Source organism: Pristiophorus japonicus, chromosome 20 (genome assembly GCF_044704955.1).
Source record: "Pristiophorus japonicus isolate sPriJap1 chromosome 20, sPriJap1.hap1, whole genome shotgun sequence".
Classification (NCBI taxonomy): domain Eukaryota; kingdom Metazoa; phylum Chordata; class Chondrichthyes; family Pristiophoridae; genus Pristiophorus; species Pristiophorus japonicus.
The window spans coordinates 19,293,855-19,317,386 of NC_091996.1; the positions used below are offsets into that span (position 1 = coordinate 19,293,855).

Genomic DNA, 23,532 nt, shown 5'->3' on the forward strand with positions numbered 1-23,532 from the left:
CCCCAATGCCATTGGTATTACAAGAGTTACGCCAGTTTCTTTGGGCTCCAACTACTCCAAAAAAACAACTAGCAAGTTTCCCCGTTCTATTTTTTAGCTTCAGGGGGTGGAGCCCAATGTCTGTGCCAAAATGATGCTCCGCCCCTCCCTTCTGCGCACGTGCGAGTGGAAAAAAGGGAAGTTTTTTACGTGACTGCCAAGGTCTGCATGCGGCCATTTTTAAAGAGCCAGTTTGTGTGTGAGAACTTTAATTCTCATCGGAAAAATCAGAGCTGCAATACAATATGCAACGCGGCTCAAGGACCAAGAATTTCTTACAGGATGGTCCCCTGGAGGATGAGACTGGGGAATTAATAATGGGAAATGGCAGACGTTGAACAAATATTTTGTATCGGTCTTCACGGTAGAAGACACTAAAAACATCCCAATAGTGGATAATCAAGGGGCCATAGGTAGGGAGGAACTTAATACAATCACTAATGAAGGAGTACTTGGTAAAATAATGGGGCTAAAGGCAGATAAGTGCACTGGACCTGATGCCTTACATCCTAGGGTCTTGAGAAGTGGCTGCAGAGATAGTGGATGCATTGGTTGTGATCTACCAAAATTCCCTGGATTCTGGGGCAGTCCCAGCAGACTGGAAAACCGCAAATGTAATGCTCCTATTTAAAAAAGGAGGCAGACAAAAAGCAGGAAACTATAGACCAGTTAGCCCAACATCTGTCGTTGGGAAAATGCCGGAGTCCATTATTAAGGAAGCAGTAGCAGGACATTTGGAAAACATAGAAACATAGAAACATAGAAAATAGGTGCAGGAGTAGGCCATTCGGCCCTTCTAGCCTGCACCGCCATTCAATGAGTTCATGGCTGAACATTCAACTTCAGTACCCCATTCCTGCTTTCTCGCCATACCCCTTGATCCCCCTAGCAGTAAGGACCTCATCTAACTCCTTTTTGAATATATTTAGTGAATTGGCCTCAACAACTTTCTGTGGTAGAGAATTCCACAGGTTCACCACTCTCTGGGTGAAGAAGTTCCTCCGCATCTCGGTCCTAAATGGCTTACCCCTTATCCTTAGACTGTGACCCCTGGTTCTGGACTTCCCCAACATTGGGAACATTCTTCCTGCATCTAACCTGTCTAACCCCGTCAGAATTTTATATGTTTCTATGAGGTCCCCTCTCATTCTTCTGAACTCCAGTGAATACAAGCCCAGTTGATCCAGTCTTTCTTGATAGGTCAGTCCCGCCATCCCGGGAATCAGTCTGGTGAACCTTCGCTGCACTCCCTCAATAGCAAGAATGTCCTTCCTCAGGTTAGGAGACCAAAACTGTACACAATACTCCAGGTGTGGCCTCACCAATGCCCTGTACAACTGTAGCAACACCTCCCTGCCCCTGTACTCAAATCCCCTTGCTATGAAGGCCAACATGCCATTTGCTTTCTTAACCGCCTGCTGCACCTGCATGCCAACCTTCAATGACTGATGTACCATGACACCCAGGTCTCTTTGCACCTCCCCTTTTCCTAATCTGTCACCATTCAGATAATAGTCTGTCTCTCTGTTTTTACCACCAAAGTGGATAACCTCACATTTATCCACATTATACTTCATCTGCCATGCATTTGCCCACTCACCTAACCTATCCAAGTCGCTCTGCAGCCTCACAGCATCCTCCTCGCAGCTCACACTGCCACCCAACTTAGTGTCATCCGCAAATTTGGAGATACTACATTTAATCCCCTCATCTAAATCATTAATGTACAGTGTAAACAGCTGGGGCCCCAGCACAGAACCTTGCGGTACCCCACTAGTCACTGCCTGCCATTCTGAAAAGTACCCATTTACTCCTACTCTTTGCTTCCTGTCTGACAACCAGTTCTCAATCCATGTCAGTACACTACCCCCAATCCCATGTGCTCTAACTTTGCACATCAATCTCTTGTGTGGGACCTTGTCGAACGCCTTCTGAAAGTCCAAATGTATCACATCAACTGGTTCTCCCTTATCCACTCTACTGGAAACATCCTCAAAAAATTCCAGAAGATTTGTCAAGCATGATTTCCCTTTCACAAATCCATGCTGACTTGGACCTATCATGTCACCTCTTTCCAAATGCACTGCTATGACATCCTTAATAATTGATTCCATCATGATTCAATTAAGCAGAGTCAGCATGGTTTTATTAAAGGGAAATCATATTTGACAAATTTGCTGGAGTTCTTTGAGGATGTAACTAGCAAGTTGGATAAGGGGGAACCTGTGGATGTGGTGTATTTGGATTTCCAGAAGGCATTCGATAAGGTGCTACATAAGAGGTTACTGCACAAGATAAAAGCTCACGGGGTTGGGGGTAATATATTAGCATGGATAGGGGATGGCTAACTAACAGAAAACAGAGTTGGGATAAATGGGTCATTTTCCAGTTGGCAAACTGTGACTAGTAGGGTGCCGCAGGGATCGGTGCTGGGTCCTCAACTATTTACAATCTATATTAATGACTTGGATGAAGGGACTGAGTGTAATGTAGCCAAGTTTGCTAATGATGCAAAGATGGGTGGGAAAGCAAACTGTGAGGAGGACACAAAAAATCTACAAAGGGATATAGACAGGCTAAGTGAGTGGGCAAAAATTTTGCAGATGGAGTATAATGTGGGAAAATGTGAGGTTATCCGCTGTGGCAGAAATAATAGAAAAGCAAATTAAAATTTAAATGGAGAAAAATTGCCAAGTGTTGCAGTACAGAGGGACCTGGGGCTCCTTGTGCATGAAACACAAAAAGTTAGTATGCAGGTACAGCAAATAATCAGTAAGGCAAATGGAATGTTGGCCTTTATTGTAAGGGGGAAAAAGTATAAAAGCAGAGAAGTCCTGCTACAACTATACAGGGTATTGGTGAGGCAACACCTGGAGTACTGCATACAGTTTTGGTCTCCGTATTTAAGGAAGGATATACTTGCATTGGAGGCTATTCAGAGAAGGTTCACTAGGTTGATTCTGGAGATGAGGGGGTTGACTTAAGAGGATAGGTTGAGCCTATACACATTGGAGTTCAGAAGAATGAGGAGGTGATCTTATTGAAACTTATAAGATAATGAGGGGGCTTGACAAGGTGGATGCACAGAGGATATTTCCACATAGGGGAAACTAAAACTAGAGGGCATAGTCTTAAAATAAGGGGCCGCCCATTTAAAACGGAGACGAGGAGAAATTTCTTCTCTGAGGATTGTAAATCAATGGAATTCTCTGCCGCAGAGAGCTGTGGAGGCTGGGTCACTGAATATATTTAAGGCAGAGATTAATCAGATTTTTGAGCAATAAGGGAGTAAAGGATTATGGGGATTAGGCAGGGAAGTGGAGCTGAGTCCATGATCAGATCTGCCATAATCTTATTGAATGGCGGAGCAGGCTCGAGAGGCCAAATGGCCTACTCCTGCTCCTATTTCTTATGTTCTTATGATGAAGTGGAGGCACTGGTTACTGTAATTGAGGCCAGATGGCACGAGCTAGACACCAGCAGAGGTCACATAAAAGTTTCACCAAAAGAAATGAAAAAAACACTGGAAGCAACATGCAAATGATTACTGTGCAATGGTGACCACCCCGAGTTCTAGAGGCCAGTGCAAAAAGAAGTGGCAGGACCTTGGTCAAGTAGTTAGTGTAAGTAATATTTTCATTTATTCAATGGAATTGTAATTGTAAATGTGACCAGCTGTATATGTTCCACCCAGCAGAAAGACACTGTCTCTAAAAAGTTATATTTTCATCTTTGCAGAGGAAGGTGGCACACAAAAGGGAAAGAACTCGAACAGGAGGAGGCCCAGCAAATCTGTATCCACTGACACCCTTGGAAGACAGGGTCGCTGCTTTGATGGGTCCTGGCTGGAGAAAAGCAATCACCACTGCACAAGCTGGGCCCACACTCGAGGGAGAGGATAAGCCCTGCAAATTCCACAGTCTGGCTTTGCTGAATGTTAAGTACTGTGCGGACTAGCCATGCTTATGTTGATGCAATGTGCTATCATTCATCGTGGTCCTTCAAATGAGTCTGCTGCCTGCGCGGTGTGCGCTTACCCATGCCACCCTGCCCCCACCTCTGCTGCTAACCATTTGTCTGTTCTGTTACATTTTGCAGAACTTGAGGCCAACCGTGACGAGACTGGAAAAGATTCAAACCCGGACGAGCCTGAAGAGGAGAACATCTTCCAATCCCACCTTCCAGACTAAGAGCATGGGGGTGAGGGTGAGGGGAAGGGGGAGGTGATGGATGAAGCCCACACTGTTGTACTCACTCTGGAGGAGGGGCAGGTGCCGCCCACTGAGGTACCAGGCCCTTTCTTGAGTGGTACGAGTGCTGGGACATTCCATGGTTTCTCACAGTCCAAGGCTGGGGATTTCAGTGGGGTGCAGCGAGGCACACCCAGGGCCCCACCGTCCGAGGCTGCAGGTCCCAGTGGGATGTAGCGAGCCACACCCAGGTGAGGAGGGGAAAGAGAGCTAGACAGCGCTCTCCCGAGGTGCAGGATCTAACAGATGTGGTTCACATGATGGCAATGAGTACGGAGAGCATTGACTTTACACGAGCACTCCTGGACACCATCAGTGGGGTAGGTGATGAGGTATCGGGACTGTCGGGAGAAGTAACAACACTCTCACGAGAAATGGGAACGGTTTGGGCATGAGGGCGGGAATGTCGCAGGTAGCTGATGCGCTGTCGGTGAACATGAGGGAGGGAATGTTGCAGGTAGTTGACACACTGTTGCTCAACACGAGGGAGGGAACGTCGCAGGTAGCTGCTGCAATAAGGGATCACACTCAGACCTCGCGCCCATTGACAGAATCAACTGTCACTCCCACTCCAATCCCCAGATAAGCATCTGAAGAGGCCCAAGTCGGTCCCCCCACCAATCAAGTGCGCATTACCAGAGATGTTCGAAAGAATAAGCTTGGTACCAACCAGAGAAACGCTGCGCCACCGTCTGCGGGCAGGGGTGGAGTCACCAAGACCAAGCACAGCAGGTGGTCTTAGAATAAGGTGGAGGAGAGATGGGTGCAGCCTTTCTTTGCTGCTGCTGTTATTATTATTGATGTTACTGTTGTAACTGTTGTCAAATTAAAAGTTTTTTGTAAGTTATGAAAATTTACAAGTTTAAAAGTTTGTATGTGATCTTAACTGAAAACTTTAAAGTTTGATACAAGAATATTTTTATTAAAGTTAAGTACAAACAAGTATTTGTTAAACTTTTGAATAAAATATATTTTAAATTAGAACTGAATGATTTCCATTATTAACACAACTTTTTGAAGTAAAGAATAATCATTTCCAGTATTCGTTCCATGAACACAGCACAGCATTACGGAACAGGTCCAAACAGTAAACATGGTCCATGTGGAATAGTTGCCGCTGTGCCTTCAGGCAGCAAAGCGTTCACGGATGAGCTGCTGGTGCAAGGCTCGAACAATCGTTAAAGGTGCATGATGGCCCACCGTCCTGCTCCAGGTTCAGGTAGTTGCATGGCTTCCTCGTCCTCCTAGTCATCTGCATCTTCCTCTTCATCATCAGCCACTCTTACCTCAGGTGGGTCTTCTACTACCAGCTGCTGCTGCCTCATGATGGCTAAGTTATGCAGCATGCGGCACACAACAATGAACTGACCGACAATCTCAGGGGAGTATTGCAAGTAGCTTCCGGAATGGTCCAGGCATCGGAAACGCTGTTCTATTATGCTGCACATCGCAATGTGCGACATGTTGTATTCCCGGTCAGCTTCAGTACGGGTTACGTGTAGGTGCGCCATGAGCCAGGTGGCGAGGCCGTACCCTTCGTCTCCCTGTAACCAGCTCTGCCTTTCTGGCTGCTGCTGAAACATCGCAGATACTGCGCTCTCGCGTAGGATGAACGCATCATGGGTGTTTCCAGAGTATCTCGCATCAACTAACATGATGTGATGCATGTCGTCACACATGAGCTGCACATTAACAGTGTGGAAGCCTTTTCTGTTCCTGTACATCTCTGAATCCTCCAAAAAGGTGCTCGCAAGGCGATGTGGGTACAATCCTGCCCTGTACCTCTGGGAAGCCAGCAATTCTGGAGAAGCCCACAGCCCTTTCACGCATTGCCTGGGCGGTCATGGGGAACTTTATGTAGTCATTCCTCCAGGCATATAGTGCAGTCACCTGCTGAATGCAGATATGTGTTGCATGCTGAGAAATCGCGCACACATCCCCATTTGTGGCCTAGAATGATCCAGATGCATAGAATGAAAGTGCATCTGTAACTTTCACTTCAACTCACAAAGCAGTCCTCTTGACCCTTCTAGGTTGCAGGTCTGCATTTACTAACTCACAGATCTCGGTTACTACTTCTTTGCGGAAACGCAGCCTTCTCACACAGTCTGCATCACTCAGATGCAGGTATGAACGCCTGTCTCGATATACCCGACGTGGGTAATGCCTCCTGTCTATCATCCTACGTGCTTCGAGGTTCCATATGCGATGACGTTGAAGCAATCGTCTCCACTGTAGCACCATCATGCAGAAGGCTTGCACAAGGTATGGCATTGTCAGTATTGCCCCCATGATTAAACTGTACCTTTGCAAGAAGCTCAAAACAGCAGGACAAGCTTCTTTGTTCTCTCTCCCCAAAGTCGACACCCTAGTATGTACCACACCCAGGTCTGTGCATGCACAATAGGCTTGCTTAGAACAGGAAGCTAGGCATTCAATGAAGACATTGGGGCAACGGAGTCTAATGCAATTCTTTAATTTTAGATTTTTTCCCCAAAGTATCACCCCACCACCGGCCGAACGGCTTGAGGATCGGCCTGCAGAATCGCTCCCTCGCCCGGACACAGGGGCTCAGCATCAGTTCCCTCCCCTCCCCGGGCTTCTTTTGATGTTGCTGTGCTCCGACCCTCGAGCCTGATTTGGAGACGTTCGGTGATGGCATAGCATTAAAAAAAAATTACCGCAGTGGTCACATACGCCGTCCTAGGAAAAATGTAAGTTGGCCAAACTTGTAGGTGAAAAACTGCCGCAGACATCAGGTTACGCCCCCTACGACGCAAAAAAAAACAAACCTAAAAAAATCGTAACTAACTGAGTTACGTGGCGCACAATCTTTGGGGAAACTTGGATATTTTAATTTAGGCAAAAAAAAAGGCGCTGATAACTGGGGAAAATTGAGCCCATACATGTAGACTTTTAAGTAGGACACATTTGCGATTCTGGTATTCACATTCAGTTGTTACACATTGTAGTACTTGAACCAAGTAACAAATTGTAGAGTCTTAAGCATGTTGCCAAATCGCTGGGATATTTGAGTTTTCCCAACTCAAATACAAAAAATGGAATAAGGCCTCAAATTTTATTTGGCTTTTGTGTATGTAACAAAAATGCCCGAAGGCAGTCCTCACATTTGCTTGTTAGATGCAACAACAACAAAAAAATCACTCTGCACGCTTTGGAAATCTGAAATAAAAACAGAAATTGTTGGAAATGCACAACAGGTCAATCAGCAACTTCTTTCGCTACCATTGTTGAAGGATCCGCTGTGCATTTCCAGCATCTACTTGCTCATTAGATACAAGTTTCACTGCTTCAGGTTTTCACATAAGCAACAGAAACAGACTTCCATAAAAAATCATGTACTATTAATAATTCACATGAACAATCATACTATAGTCAAATAAGACTCACCGTTTCATTTGGGTGCACCAGAAGTAGATAGATACCAGGATATTTTTCAAATGTTTGAAAGGAGAAATTCACCTGCTCCATTTTAATAAGGGCCTCAACACACAACTCACCTAAAACATAAAGTAAAAGTTATGTCTACACTTTCTTAGAGAGGCTATTAAAAATAGATTTCTCCTGTTCCACAAATTACTGAAATGGAAGACTCAATAGTTTGACAGGAAGACTCAATTGCAGCAAAAGTCTCAAATAATCCCAACTCCAAGAATTTTAGCAATTCTGATCACAGCTTTCTTTTCCTCAGTTTCCCAAATTATATCCCAACTGCTACTGCAAGATCTCATGCTTACTCATTCAGATAGAAGGGAGAGATGGTTTGAGGCGCAGCCCAATGCTGTATCAAAATTCATGAAATAGCAGGTGGATTATTAGGTATCCACCTCCATCCATCTTGCTCTCCCGTTGATAACAATCAACATTTTCACAATAACTTCCATTTATATAGCACCTTTAACATAGTAAAATGTACCACGGCATTATCAGCCAAAATGTGACACCGAAATACATTAGGGGAGGTAACCAAAAGCTTTGCCAAAGAGGTAGGTTTTAAGAAGTGTCCTGTAAGAGACAGGGGTAGAAAGGCAACGAGATTTAGGGAGGGAATTCCAGGCACAGCTGCCAATTGAAGGGCAAGAGATATCAGGGATACACAAGAGGCCAGAACTGGAGGAGCCCAGAGTTCATAGAATCATACTGCACAGAAGGAGGCCATTCGGCCCATTATGTGTGCCATATTTTTGAAAGAGTCCCATTCCCCTGATCTCAATCATAGTTGCAAAGAAGTCCACGAGCCCCTCGAACTTGCTGTTGCAGGTGAGGGCGCAGGAGAGGGGTTTAAGGAGACAGTTGGTAGTGGAGAAAAGTCTGGGGTGATATTTGTATTACAGGATGATCCTATAGTAGTGAGGAGTTTTGGCAGAGAAGTGTGTTTAATGTGGTCCAGTCAGATCTGGCAATGAATGGCCAAATCAATCTTGCGCCATATACATTCAAGTCTGCACCCCTTGGATTCAAGGAAGTGAAGTTGGGGGGCATAGCAGGGGGAACGGCCAGGGTGGGAGAGATGGGAACAAGGGCATCAAAAGGTGGAGATGTGATTGAGCAGGGATTCAGCAGACATTTCTTACTTCACATTCATTCAGTTAAATTAATTAACCCAATCTGGCTGGTTTTCACTGACTTCAAAAGCCAATGAGAACATGTCTGATCATGGCTGTTCAAATTCTCCCCTACACCCTCATCTCCAACAAGTGTGAGGAGCTCATGGATTTCTTTATAACTAAGATTCAGATCAGGGAGTGGGAAAAATTGGATAGCTCTTTCAAACAGCTGGTGCATATAATGGGCCGAATGGTCTCCTTCAGTGCTGTATGATTCTATGAACTCTGGGTTCCTCCAGTTTTGGCCTCTTGTGCATCCCTGATATCTGTTGTCCCTCCATTGGTGGCTGTGCCTGGAATTCCCTCCATAAATCTCTTTGCCTCTCTACCCTGTCTTATAAAAGACGCTTCTTAAAACATAGCTCTTTGACCAAGCTTTTGGTTACATGCTCTAACGTGGCTCAGTGTCAAATTGTGGCTGATAACGCCTTGGTACGTTTTACTATGTTAAAGGCATTGTGCAAATTTTACCAGTTTCTAAGACCAAACACAATTCTATTCCAAAAATTTACTATGCTAGTTTGCCGAGTTCACTGATGCAACATTGTAAGAGGCAACATTTCACATTCATGGGAGAAGGCCATTCCAACCAGCGAAGTTTGCAGCACTACAGTACTTACGCACCGCCATAATTTGTAATTACTTACTGAGGTGTTCATGAAGCAGTAGGTAAGGGTATTTGAGAATCTCCAGGATGGGAACCCGTATGTTATTCTCAAAGTCTGGCCCTGTGTACCCATGGAGCTGGATTTCCTGCTCATCCTCAATTAAAAACAACTCATCCTCCTCCGCCTGCTCTTCTTTCAGTGCATTTTCAAAATGTTCAGTCAGACGCTTAGTCTCCAGTTTCCACAAATTCTGCAAAATACAATATCAAATAATCAGAGCTCAGCAGCCAAAAGGATTCCGATTTAACTCTTTTAAAAAAAAAATTATTCAATTTCGAGACAATTAAACAATTACAGCAAAATAGCTCAACACATTGACACACGTTGGGAATAGCCCAGCGTTTCTCATACACTGGACTGCTGACCTTAACTATAGATTTGGGGAGGTGCAGAACAGAAGCTTGGCACATTGCTGCAGATAGGCAAAGAAAATCTGATGGCAAAGTAACCCAGAGCCTAGAATATTCGTGCCTAGAATATTAAGTAGCTTTGGCATGGACCTGCACAACTCCTCAGCTAGGGAATGGTCCAGGAGAAATGAAAAATATCCCCCACCCCAAAAGATAGCAAGATGGTTCTAAGGTGTCCCAAGGTACTTCACAGAAACATAAATCAGACAAAAATGGACAGTGGGCCAAAGGAGTTATTGGGAGACAAAAGCTGTGAAATCCATCCCTGTGCTGAACCAATAAGACTATTAAACGGTACAGTATCACTAATCTACTCCATACAACGCAAATTCACTGATAATTATACATGGACACATTTCTCTGGAATGTGTTTTGTCAACTATAGATCCATTATTATACATGAATGCAACAAAATACACTGGTTGTGGCTTTGTCAAGTACAGATTCATCATTACAACAGAATGGATCACTGCAAGCACAAATCACAAACTGAATTCCACTTTATCTCTGGCTCGCAGCTCTCGCTCCCCGCTGCGCTGGACTGAATCCAGAATTATAGTTCTCTTTTGGATTAGAAGATCAAATATGAGAGTTGGAGAGTTGGAGGCTCAGTTAGCTACTCCCCATGGCTTGGAATTTTTTTCCCACTTAAAAGGAATTACATCTCTAAATCTGTCATTTCCTTTCAATTCCAAAAGCCGCATGCTTCTCTAACTGCAGATCAATATTCAAGGTGGTGAGCGGGAGAAGATTCTCAATCACATATCTTCTGAACTCATTTCTTGTCCAGTCATATTTAACCATTACACTGTAGGAAGTCATGTCCATCGAAGAACATAAGAAATAGGAGCAGGTGTAGGCCATCTGGCCGCTCGAGCCTGCTCTGCCATTCAATAAGATCATGGCTGATCTGATCATGGACTCAGCTCCACTTGCCTGCTCGCTCCCCATAACCCCTTATCGTTTAAGAAACTGTCTATTTCTGTCTTAAATTTATTCAATGTCCCATCTTCCACAGCTCTCTGAGGCAGCGAATTCAACAGATTTACAACGCTCCGAGAAGAAATTTCTCCTCATCTCTGTTTTAAATGTGCGGCCCCTTAATCTAAGATCATGCCCTCTAGTTCTAGTCTCCCCCATCAGTGGAAACATCCTCTCTGCATCCACCCGATCAAGCCCCTTCATAATCTTATACGTTTCGATAAGATCACCTCTCATTCTTCTGAACTCCAATGAGTAGAGGCCCAATCTACTCAACCTTTCCTCATAAGTCAACCCCCTCATCCCCGGAATCAACCTCGTGAACCTTCTCTGAACTGCTTCCAAAGCAAGTATATCCTTTCGTAAATATGGAAACCAAAACTGCACGCAGTATTCCAGGTGTGGCCTCACCAATACCTTATACAGCTGTAACAAGACTTCCCTGCTTTTATACTCCATCCACTTCGCAATAAAGGCCAAGATACCATTGGCCTTTCTGATCACTTGCTGTACCTGCATACTATCCTTTTGTGTTTCATGCACAAGTAACCACAGGTCCCGCTGTACTGCAGCACTTTGCAATCTTTCTCCAGTTAAATCTTTGCTCTGATTTTTTTCTGCAAGTGCATGACCTCACACTTTCCGACATTATACTCCATCTACAAAATTCTTGCCCACTCACTTAGCCTATGTCCTTTTGCAGATTTTTTCTCTTCCTCACACATTGCTTTTCCTCCCATCTTCGTATCATCAGCAAACTTGGCTACGTTACACTCAGTCCCTTCTTCCAAGTTGTTAATATAGATTGTAAATAGTTAGGGTCCGAGCACTGATCCCTGCCACTAATTACTGGTTGCCAACCAGAGAATGAATCATTTATCCCGACCCTCTGTTCTCTGTTAGCCAATCCTCTATCCATGCTAATATATTACCCCCAATCGCAGGGGCAACAATTACTCTCAACCCATTGGATTATGGCTTGGGTCCTCCTGTGGACGTCCCATTGAATTCGGAATGGCCTATCTAATCAGCTCTTCTGCTGTTCATGGGGCATCACCGGCTTCAATTTTTCTGAAGACTGGCAGCAATGACATCTTGCTCAACAAAGCAGCAGCAATTATGGCAGGTGCCTCAATTGAAGAGAATTATATATTCCCTTCATCTATCTTAAATAAATGCATATATGAGCTGCTTTTTTTAATTACAGCACACAAGGAAGGGCAGTTTGCGTTGGTCTGGTATTCTTTGTTGGTCACTGGGTCTGCTCGGAGACTGAATTGCGTTAGTGTTAGCATCCTTAAGGGCCCGGGTTTTCATTGGAGGGCTGGGACCTTACCCGCACTGTCTTCCACATCAATGGATGCCTATTTTCCTCTCAGTTATATCCTCTTGCAGGCATGTTATGCAATTAGTCCTCCCCAAATACTCCTTCGCTCCTATTGGAAGCATTCTTTTATTAAGGTTTACAATCGTTCCTAGTGCAAATTCGGAGACTTGCTGACCTGGTCCCAGCCACTCATACTGGACCTGAATAAGACATCTTCGGATTATCCCCAGCTTAGCCCTCACTGAAACTCTCACTACATCACCTCCAATTAGATTTATATAATTTTTTTGATGTTACCAATGATTTGTTTAGTCCAGCCTCTCGTGTTCAATTGTTGTGAATTTGCACTCAATCTTGTAGTATTGTTATTCCAATGTTATATAGTGCGATGTTATTTTTCTTTGTATTTTTACTAATTGCCCCTATGTTGTAGCTTTCGCTGTTTAATTCAAAGATTCTTAAAATGAAGGTAATTTTTTTTTTTTAAATACCAAATTTCTGAAGTATATAGCTGTTCAGTAGTGACATTCTTAAAATTAGTGAAAAAACAAGCACTTAAGTTAGACCAGTTAAGTGTATGAGGGGATCAAGTGACAAGCAATAGGCTCATGTCTATATTACCACAATAAGACCTGTACCCAATCCTGAAAAACTAGAGCTGTACAAAGCACCTTACCTTCCGTCATCAGCCATGAAGTGATCATCCAATCAAGTGTGTGTGTGCTATCAGTTTTTTTTTAATGTTTATCTCACCACACTTTCTACTGCAATGAGTAAGTGACAACAGAGCAAACACACAATAACCAGGATTGTTGCCAAGACTGTAGCGTACTAATAAGAAATATATATAAATAAAAACACAGCTCTGCACACACCTCCAGGTTGACTAAATCATTCTTGATTCATCTTTAGTAATCTAGGGCAAGGTCTGTCCAGAATTGAGTCATAAGTATCAAGTACTCCCCTCCATCACAGTTACAGTCAAGAAGCCCTTACACTTTAGACTGCCTGCAGATCTCCCCTAATGGCTCATGGAATTTAGTCTGTAACAGCTGAGCCAGCATACAGGCTCAACGTTCTCTGCATTCCATGCTGTGTATAGAAAGTATGACATTACATCCTTCAAAACATTTATATTCAAAGCTTATCATAGAAATTCATAAGTATAAACATTTTTAAAAAATACACAAGGTTTTGATTTGCTCCCGGGTCTATGATTTGTGTAGCAACTTTCACCTTGTGTTCACTAGCACAGATTTCAAGGAATTCATGTTGGACTACATCCCTCACATTATAACATTAGCTTCAGATTAACTCTTTACATTACCTTGTGTACCAACGGGAGTTTATCACGTGCATGGTGATACTCCACCACACATTCCAGGCAATAACAAAGATCCTCATTGGCGGCTATTAATTCCTGTGGAGGGAGTTCTTCAGAACTGTAGCTGTGTAGAAAGTCGATGGTTGACTGGCCTTGAGGTGTGCACCAACGACAAGTGCTCATCTTGCCTACTTGAACATGAAGAAACAGAATTAAATCAAGGTGCAGTAGGCAATGTGTGATAGTAGTTAGGACTGTCAGCACACGGTGTAAAAGTACAATACACATAATGCTACTATAGGAATATAGTCACGATAACTTTAAACAAGCAATAGCATAGCGATTACGAAACTGCTTGTGTCAGCTGCAGGAGAGAACAGCATTACTTAATTCAGAGAATATCCTGCCTGTCTCAATAACAGGAATGCTTTTAATTGTTTGGAATGAATATAATACTTCCAGTAACAATTAACGGGCGTTTAAACCACCATCCTCCCACCCCCCCACCCCGAGGGCTGTCTGGAAAATAAGCAGCACATATTGTAGAAAGAATAGTTTATTCAATCAAGGTGTCCAGGGCTAAAATGCTTTCTGAAGTCAGAACTATGCACGGTTAACATCCATTCCTAACTTTTCACATCATAACTGCTCCAAATTAAACTCATTGCTCTTGGTGCATGTATTTAAATATTTTCTTTCCTTCCTCTCTCAAAGATTATCACAGTCTAAGGATAAGGGGTAAGCCATTTAGGACCGAGATGAGGAGGAACTTCTTCACTCAGAGTTGTTAACCTGTGGAATTCTCTTCCGCAGAGAGTTGTTGATGCCAGTTCGTTAGATATATTCAAGAGGGAGTTGGATATGGCCCTTACGGCTAAAGGGATCAAGAGGTATGGAGAGAAAGCAGGAAAGGGGTACTGAGGTGAATGATCAGCCATGATCTTATTGAATGGTGGTGCAGGCTCGAAGGGCCGAATGGCCTACTCCTGCACCTATTTTCTGTGTTTCTATGTTCAGCTAATGCAGTGTCAGCTGTGGCTCAGTGGGTAGCACCCTCGCCTGAGTCAGAAGGTTGTGGATTCAAGTCCCACTCCAGGCATTTGAGCACAAAAAAAAATCTAAGGAGATACTCCAGTGCAGTGCTGAGGGAGCACTGCACTGTCGGAGGTGTCGTCTTTCGGATGAGAAGTTAAACCAAGGCCCCGTCTGCTCTCTTAAGTGAATGTTAAAAGATCCCATGGCAGTATTTTGAAGAAGAGCAGGGGAGTTATCCCCGGTGTCCTGACCAATATTTATCCCTCAATCAACATAACAGAAAAGATTATCTGGTCATTATCACATTGCTGTTTGTGGGAACTTGCTGGTGTGCAAATTGGCTGCTGCGTTTCTCACATTACAACAGTGACTACATTTCAAAAGGTACTTCACTGGCTGTAAAGCGCTTTGAGAGAAGAAGAATATAAATGCAAGTCTTTATTTTTTTTTTTTACTGTTCGTTAACCAACTGCTAGATGTGCAGGATTAGTTTGATCTTACATTTCTACCCATGTCAACTTTCTGCTGTGCCCCCTCCACCACAGATGCATAGGAACTGCCATGCACAGCTTCCCCACAATAGCACAGTAGACATAACTAGTCCATAATTTGAAGAACACCATCTCTAAGAAAACTGGGAAAAGTTCTGCACAAGCAATCACAAAGAATTAACAAAAGCAAGGATCTGGAACTCTTGTATACAGACTAGTTGTTTGAACATACATAAAGGTAAGGAAAAGATCAGCCCATCAATGCTAACCATATCCAATAGATAGTTGATCAAACATACTATTGATCAAAGATCCAATCATCATAACAAAAACAGATTATCTGGTCATTATCACTTTGCTGTTTGTGAGAGCTTGCTGTGCACAAATTGGCTGATGCGTTTTCTACATTACAACATGGACTACACTCCAAAAGTACTTTATTGGCCGTAAAGTACTTTGCGACATCTAGTGGTCATGAAAGTCTTTCTTTATGCAACTCTTCCTTTACAGTGCAATCTCCTGAACCAACCACTACAATCGTTTGTATTCACTTATGGAGGAGGCAAAAAAATTGAAATAATGATTTTTAGCTGAGTCACTCTTACATTAAAATTACAAGAGTAAACATTTCATCCAGCAGTTAATTTGAATATAAATAGCTTACCAATAAGCATTACCATCTAACTCTTCTTACTTTGCTTGGGAAATAAAGAACTAGTCAACATACCACATACTATTGATTAAAGACACAATGGAGCTATATATGACTAAAATTAACACTTTAAATTACATAATTATAGCACAATGGTAAAACTTAAACTCAATTAAAATAAAAAAGTGTGAAATCTTTTAAATGCATTTATAAATTACATGGTGAACATGTTATGATGTTCAGTTAGGAGATAACATGTTCAGTTATGATTCTGACCCCTACAGTGGGGGTAAACTATTGATCCATCTTCTTGCTGAAAAAGAGATGCTTGTTTTTTCAGTTTCTAGGATCTTACCAACATTCTCAGCTGCTAATCACAGTAAAGCTATTGCCTCGATTGCTTGTTCATCTGAAGAATCTTGCGAATGCCCAGTTCCGAAGTAACTAAGTGGAGGTGGATAATTTGTTCATCTGAAGGTAGAAACAAAGACTTACATTTATACAGCGCCTTTCAAGATCACCGGACGTCTCAAAGTGCTTTACAGCTAATTAAGTACTTTTGGGAGTACAGTCACTGTTGTAATGTGGGAAACGCATCAGCCAATTTGCGCAAAGCAAACTCCCACAAACAGCAATGTGATAATGACCAGATAATCTTTTCTGTTATGTTGATAGAAGGATAAATATTGGCCAGGACACCGGGGATAACTCCCCTGCTCTTCTTCAAAATAGTGCCATGGGATCTTTTACGTCCACCTCAGGGGGCAGATGGGGCCTCAATTTAACATCTCATCCCAAAGACAGCTCCTCTGACAGTGCAGCACTCCCTCAGCACTGCACTGGAATGTCAGCCTAGATTTATGTGCTCCTGGAGTGGGACTTGAACCCACAACCTTCTGACACACGAGGCGAGTGTTACCCACTGAGCCACAGCTGACACTGTGGTGTGAACAAGTGCTTCAAAGCCAACATGGTGTGCCGTTTTAAGTACTAAAGTTACATCCTCAAAATAAAGACACTAATCACTTCTGGTTAATATTCTAAATCCCCTTTTTAAGTAGTTAGAATAATTTTAAATAGCTTGCTAATTAAACTAATGGAGGAGCTTTGCCATCTTAACAGAGAAATACAGATATACAGAAAAAGAAAACTTGGCCTTACTTCAAAGGTATTCATTTTAATTAAATTGCTAGAAAATTTCAGATTTTGTTTTCAACTGCCCAACAATTATCCCTTAAGGCAGCGAGCACCACAATTTAAATATTTCCTACAGGGTATAAATGCTGTTGGTGTTTATTATAAAGAGGTTATTTAAATTATTAGTGAACAATGGTTTATGAGCAATTGTAAACATTAGGTTCAGAACAGTCTGATAATTCATAGATTTTGTACGAAAAATAAATGATCCAATAATTGAATTAAGCAACATAAATATAGGAAAGAGGGAATTTAGTGCTAAAATTGAATTATTGGATAATTTGAATTAAACTTTGAATTAAGATGTACAGACTGCATTTCATCCTTTGCCACCAAAATATCAAGGCTGGTTTGCATTAAACACACCTAGTACTAGAAAAGTCCCTTGTTAAATTAATACCGTAGAAGACTCCTTGCGACGGATTTTGTACCAGTCTTCAGCAGGAAAAGATGCAGAAGCTGTGTCTCAAGTTGAATTCATTCTGATGAAACTAAAAATTTTTGATTCTCAAACAGAATCAATATAAACACAGTTAAATTACTCAATGGGAAATCACAGTTCCGGGAGTTTGCGGCTGAGCATTTAGCTCCGGTAAGAGGGAACTTTATTCTGCACCTGTTGATTTCTGGATTCTTTTCCCTCAATCTGGTTCAGCGAATTCACTGAGTCGAACACCGTTGCCGCTTATAACAAAGCAGACTTTATTCTTTTGTTTCACCGGCCGGGACTTATTCGAAAGAAGGAATGCTCTCCCTACAGAGTGCACCTGCTCCCTACGGACAAGTGCCGTTACATTGTAAAGGCGCAACGGTTATACATTTCCAGTACAAGACACAATTGAGAGACATTCAGTTCACCCTATCCTTTGTGATCCCTCCTTCCCTTTGTCCTCTCATTAGCCGATACCTGGCCTTCCTTGCCCAATTAAACACAGGCAAGTGGTTACAGCAACTGTTTTTCACAAAGAACTTTCTCATACATTGCACAAAGAACTTTCTCACACATTGCTTCTAAATGTTACAATTTTACTGGCGTGACTAGTAACTTCGACCTTGCAAGTCTGTTAATTGTGCTGATGTTGTAATATTTGCAGTCTGACATTCTTTTAGTTATTCTTCCATGATTTCTTTGTTCACTTCACTGTCTCTATGGCTTATACATTTTCCCACATTCTCAACTTCAATGTCTCTGTACATTTTCAAACATTCACACACCTTGACCTGGAAGTGCTTGATGTGCCTGAAATGGAAAGCGTCTCATCCCCTGGCACAAAGACCTCTCACCTTGATGAGCACAAAAGTCACAAAAACAGTAAGATACAATGGAAAGCAAAGCTCATTGTAGCCCATATTAAACTTATACCCTGCAACTGGACAGCGCCGTTCTTATATTTTGTTAGGATGAAATCTGTACACTATTGGGCAACAATTGGTTCTCCAATTTCAGACGGCCTGGAATTTTTATCAAGTGAACAATTATTTAAAAATAGTGAACATCTAACAAAAGCCTACTACAGACATAAACATGGCCTATTTAAAGCTGGTATACAGCCAACTCGGATCAGAAGTTTACATAACAATACTGTTCACTGCACATCTGCTCAGAAGTTCTTTTGCTACACCATAAACAAGGCAACGACGAGACAAGAAAGTCAGACAGCATGAGGGAGTCCAATTAAAGCAAGCAAGTGGAATGACAAGATCACTGCGGTGAGTTGAGTTAATTTGCCTGCCGCCCCCCCCCCGCCCCTGCCCTCACCATTACTCCCAGTTTTAACAGCACTGCTGATTAAAACACAGAAGTAAACAGAAACAACAAAAAAATAATGAACTTAAGTCACATTTAAAAGCATCTGATTTTTTTTTTAAATAAAAGGGAGGGTGTTGAAGAAAAACATTCCAGAGGTCCTAAAGTGAATTAAGTTTGGTAAATTCAATCTAGTTCACTGCAGACAGATCCGCCAAAATAAAAATATTACGTGATCTTGCACAGACAAGATTTTGGGTTTTCTGCGAAAAGGAAATGTCGTCCTGTTGCAGTATGGAACGGGTCTTCTCACACCGTGACCCAGACTTTGAGCGAGCTTTCGAATGCAATATCCACTTCTGCTTTACCAAGCTGGGACTATATATAACAATCACAGTCCCAGAGGAATGCCACCCAAGTGAATGAAGTCTGGCAATCTCCAGAAGCTGCTCTGAAAACAATTTTACCATCGAGAAGCAAAACCATCTGAGTTCACAAGATTCACACAAATGTGGATTCTCGTGCCATCAGGTCTCTGGAGGTCATCAGCTTTATATTTGAGTGCCAGTGGAGAGCTGCTTGCGTGCTGGTGATGGCACTCCTTTAACAGAAAAAGCATCTTTACTCTCGCCTCTGAATCAGAAGGTTGTGGGTTCAAGTCAAATCTAGGCCGACACTCCAGTGCAGTTATCCCCGGTGTCCTGGCCAATATTTATCCCTCAATCAACAGAACAAAAAAACAGATTATCTGGTCATTATCACATTGCTGTATATGGGAGCTTGCTGTGTGCAAATTGACTGCCGTGTTTCCCACATTATAACAGTGACTACACTCCAAAAGTACTTCATTGGCTGTAAAGTGCTTTGAGATGTCCGGTGGTCGTGAAAGGCGCTATATAAATCCAAGTCTTTCTTTCTATCTGCTAACAGCTGTTTTCAACATTGTGAAGGTCTAAAAGCAGCTTGTCCTCAGCTAATTGGAGAACAAAGTTTATCTCTGCCATTAAAGGAGCATTTTCTGCATGCACTTTGTTTTTTTTTAAATTTAGATTCCAAGAGTTTGATATCCATGAGGTAAGAAAAATACATTACTGGCAGATATAGATGCAATGGGGGAAATGGGCCTACATCTGGCAAATGTCATGTAATATAGATAAATGTAGTGTTATGCATGTCGACGCCAAGCACCATGCAGAGTTTTGCACTCATAAGTAGGTTAGATGGCAGGAATTATATCTTTTCGCAGAGAGCCACAGACCTATGGAGCAGGGAGGATTCGCTGCAATCATGCAAATGGAGCGGGCCGACGTAAATACTGATAGATGGCTGGCAGGATATTGGGGGGGTGGGAGCGCGGAGACGTGTGTCTGCCAGTCTCCTGGAACCAATTTGACTTCCTTTTTGGACTGAAGTGCAATTTCCCCCAGAGTGTTTTTTCTTTCTAAATTGGCCTACAGTTTTTTGTCTGTCCCAAGAGATTGCCTCACTGGTTGATGGTCATGGGGGCTGGCAGGGTGAAAGATGGCAATGCACAAGCTGCACGATGACAGTATGGGACAGGCTCAATGGACAAGCTGGTCTTCTTTTGTCTATATGACCGACAGCACAGCAGTAGAGACCCAACTTTACCTGAGTTTATAAGGGTAGTTGCTCATTGCCTAAAACTGGGGACAACCACACACCGAATCAAAAGTTTGTACACATCCACAATTTAAGGTTCAGAACATTTGGCAGAGAATCGCTTCTTCAGCTCAGGCACAAGCCCTCGGGGAAATAAGATGATAACGGGAAGAAACAATTCAGGAGCCAGCTCAAATGTGTTACTGGCATAGTCCTGGAAACAGGTAGTCTGCTTTTCCCAGTTAAATAAATCATTGCTCACATAAAAAGCTTTCTTTCTTGGGGAGAGGGCAGAATTTGAAGCTCTGGACTTGACTAGTAGAAAAGTAGTTGCGATGTTCGTGACAAACATTTGTAAGTCAGATTCATCAAAAAATACTCAGTTCTCACTCATCTCCTGCAATGTCTTAGTGTACCACAGCACAGGTGTAATATATGGTTGCAAATACACATTAAAAAAAATGTATTAATACTATAAAGGAACATAATAAAAAGGTACTATTTTTCAGTAAACCATTCCCTATCTGTAGGCAGATACTTTTACACTCTAGTTCGGTATTATCTTGTTTATATATAAAAGTTAAAACAAAAAAAATCTTCCTGCCACAGCATGAAGCCAAACAGAAAAACTAGGCAGCAGTAGAAGAGTCAAATCAAATGGCTTAGAAGCAGGTACATGTGTGTAACTTACAATAAAGCAGCTATCTGGGAGTGTGTTCAAGACTGCAGCATACACAAGGGGTTTGGACGTCTGTATAAACTGCTCAAGCTGCGCTCTTGTGGTTTATGAAATCATCGGAGCCCCCCCCCGGGACACTCCTATCCATCTGTTCTATGCACCTGATAGAGTTGGAGCCACGCAACAACAGAACCGTGCCCAGTCCTATGCAATACTGACATTGGTCACTTGTCAATTGCAGCAATTCAGCTCTCGGGAAGTTTCACAGACATAAATAAATTACAAAATATATACGTATATATTAGTATTCCTCAATCTTTCCTCTTACCCAAACTGTGTTAGGTATAACACATTCTTTTCATAGACTTTTTCTCACACATGTGGAAGATTCTTCCTTATGTAAACACAACAAAGTTCTGAATACACAATTGTTCAGTGTGCACGTGCAGCATTGAGACACCCTCTCACCACCACATGTATAAACAGCCAAAGATGCACAGGCTAAAGTGATTGCAAATGAACTGCCTTTTTCATTTGATGTTACAGTCTATCTCTGTAAAACATTGTCATAGATGGCCTGTATAAGTGATACCAAATATAATGAAACATTTGGTTGCATATTATTTACCTTTCTGAAAAAAAACTGTACAAGTGTCAAAATTATTTTTGATCACACGTGATGCTAATTTGTATCTTAATGAGGAGAATCATAGAAATTACAGTACAGAAGTTGGCCATTCAGCCCATTATTTCTGTGCCGGCTGAAAAAGAGCAGTGCAGCCTAATCCCATTTTCCAGCTCTTGGTCCATAGCCTTGTAGGTTATGGCACTTCAAGTGCACATCCAAATACAATGAGGGTTTCTCCCTCTACCACCCTTTCAGGCAGTGAGTTCCAGACCCCCACCACCCTCTGGGTGAAAAAAGTTCTCAACTCCCCTCTAATCCTTCTACCAATTACTTTAAATCTAAAAGATAATGAGATAACTAAAAAATGAGAAATTGCCGGCAAACAGAATCAACATGTAACATATTAAGACTGGTTTATTTGCAGAAATAAAACAGTACAAGTCTCTGAAAAAGAAGTGTTTTAGCTTTGACAGGAAGTTCCATGATGCAGTAAACTTGACAAACTTGGCTTCTGATCAATAACACAGCTCAACTTTATCATGAGATTAGACTATTTAGGACAGTGAATTTTTTCTGTTTTATACATGTTTATACGTGTGCAAACATGCAAACACTTGGGGATGTTCGGGAAGTGAGGCGAGACGAACATTCAATTTCTCAGCAGTTGCCTACATAAGGGCCTAAATAAAAACATTGAAATATATGCAACACTTTTTAAAATACCCATTTGTAAAGGAGGATAAAATCTAGCATTTGCAGAAGCAGGGAGGGCACTGATGCCTATTGTGACTGAGTAGGAGCAGCCATAACCGATTAGGATTATCTATTTCACCGCACAAAAATAAAGATCACATCTTTAAGCAGTTCAAAGCTAATAAACTCCAGAACTGTTGGGAGTACACCGTACCTGTAGTTGACCGAGTGTGTCGTCACCTCATATTGTGGACAGAAAGATAAAAATATGCTCAAACCATTTATCTGATTAATTGGGTCTGGTTGCACTGATTACCAAACCACATTGTTTTTGCACACTAGTCTCAGAAAAATAATGTTAGCAACTCATACATAATTTGGTGCCAGAGACTTCGACAAAACATTCTCTGGCCCCAATCTACCGTACAGTTTGGAGCTGGATGCAAAACAAACTAAGCCAAATGTGAGTTTTTATTACCAATTTAGAAACACTTTTTTCAGATTGTGATTTTTTTTAAATAAGGGAAAATCCAGAGAAATTTATAGAAAATCAATTTAAAAAAAAAAATGGTTTTGAAATTCACCAAACCTCAAGAAAATAAACAAGGGACTTAAAAAGGTACAGTTAAGCTAAATGACAACCCGCAATTCATGCACACCACTACTATGGGGCTAACCATCAGCCTATGCCTTAACCCCTTGATGGTCCAGGTTGCTACATAAAAAAAACAAGCGGCTGTTTTAACAGCCTTTGTTTCTTTTCCTGCCGAAAATCAGATACATGTGCAACAATCTCATCGTAGCACGTACAGCACACAACATGCATGCTGACATCACTGTGCAACTCCGAACATAACTTTTGATAAGAAAGTTTAACGGTTTTAGCCTTAAATTTGAAATAGAAAGGGGACACCGAAAGCTGCAGACTGCATTTTCAGTCGAGACTGCGGGTAAATGTAGCTTTCAGCTGCCCCCTTCCCAATCCTTTTCCCGTCATCCGTGCTCCCCCCACCCCATTCCTTATGTTTTTTTGCTACTACGCTACCTTCCAAACACCCAGTCCATCTCATCCCTACCCCTACATTTTTCGGTCACTAACCCTATCTTTTCATAGAAACATAGAAAATAGGTGCAGGAGTAGGCCATTCGGCCCTTCGAGCCTG

The 23,532-nt window shown here is 42.2% G+C and overlaps 1 protein-coding gene across 7 annotated transcripts in view; it reads right to left on the bottom strand.

The window, feature by feature from the left end:
* The window catches only part of setx (senataxin), a 96,263-nt gene that overhangs the window by 63,246 nt on the left and 9,485 nt on the right, over positions 1-23,532 (bottom strand). For 3 of the 7 annotated variants that reach the window (XM_070863856.1, XM_070863851.1, XM_070863859.1), the window contains exons 2-5: positions 16,161-16,276; positions 13,631-13,815; positions 9,565-9,775; positions 7,701-7,810 (exon numbers count right to left, since the gene is read on the bottom strand). In XM_070863856.1, the coding sequence (XP_070719957.1) occupies positions 7,701-7,810; positions 9,565-9,775; positions 13,631-13,810 (501 nt within the window). In that variant the 5' untranslated portion in view covers positions 13,811-13,815; positions 16,161-16,276. Of the gene's footprint in view, positions 1-7,700; positions 7,811-9,564; positions 9,776-13,630; positions 13,819-16,160; positions 16,277-17,368; positions 17,581-17,618; positions 17,774-23,532 lie in introns of those variants that run through there. The other 4 variants (XM_070863852.1, XM_070863854.1, XM_070863853.1 and 1 more) reach the window with 4 other exon arrangements.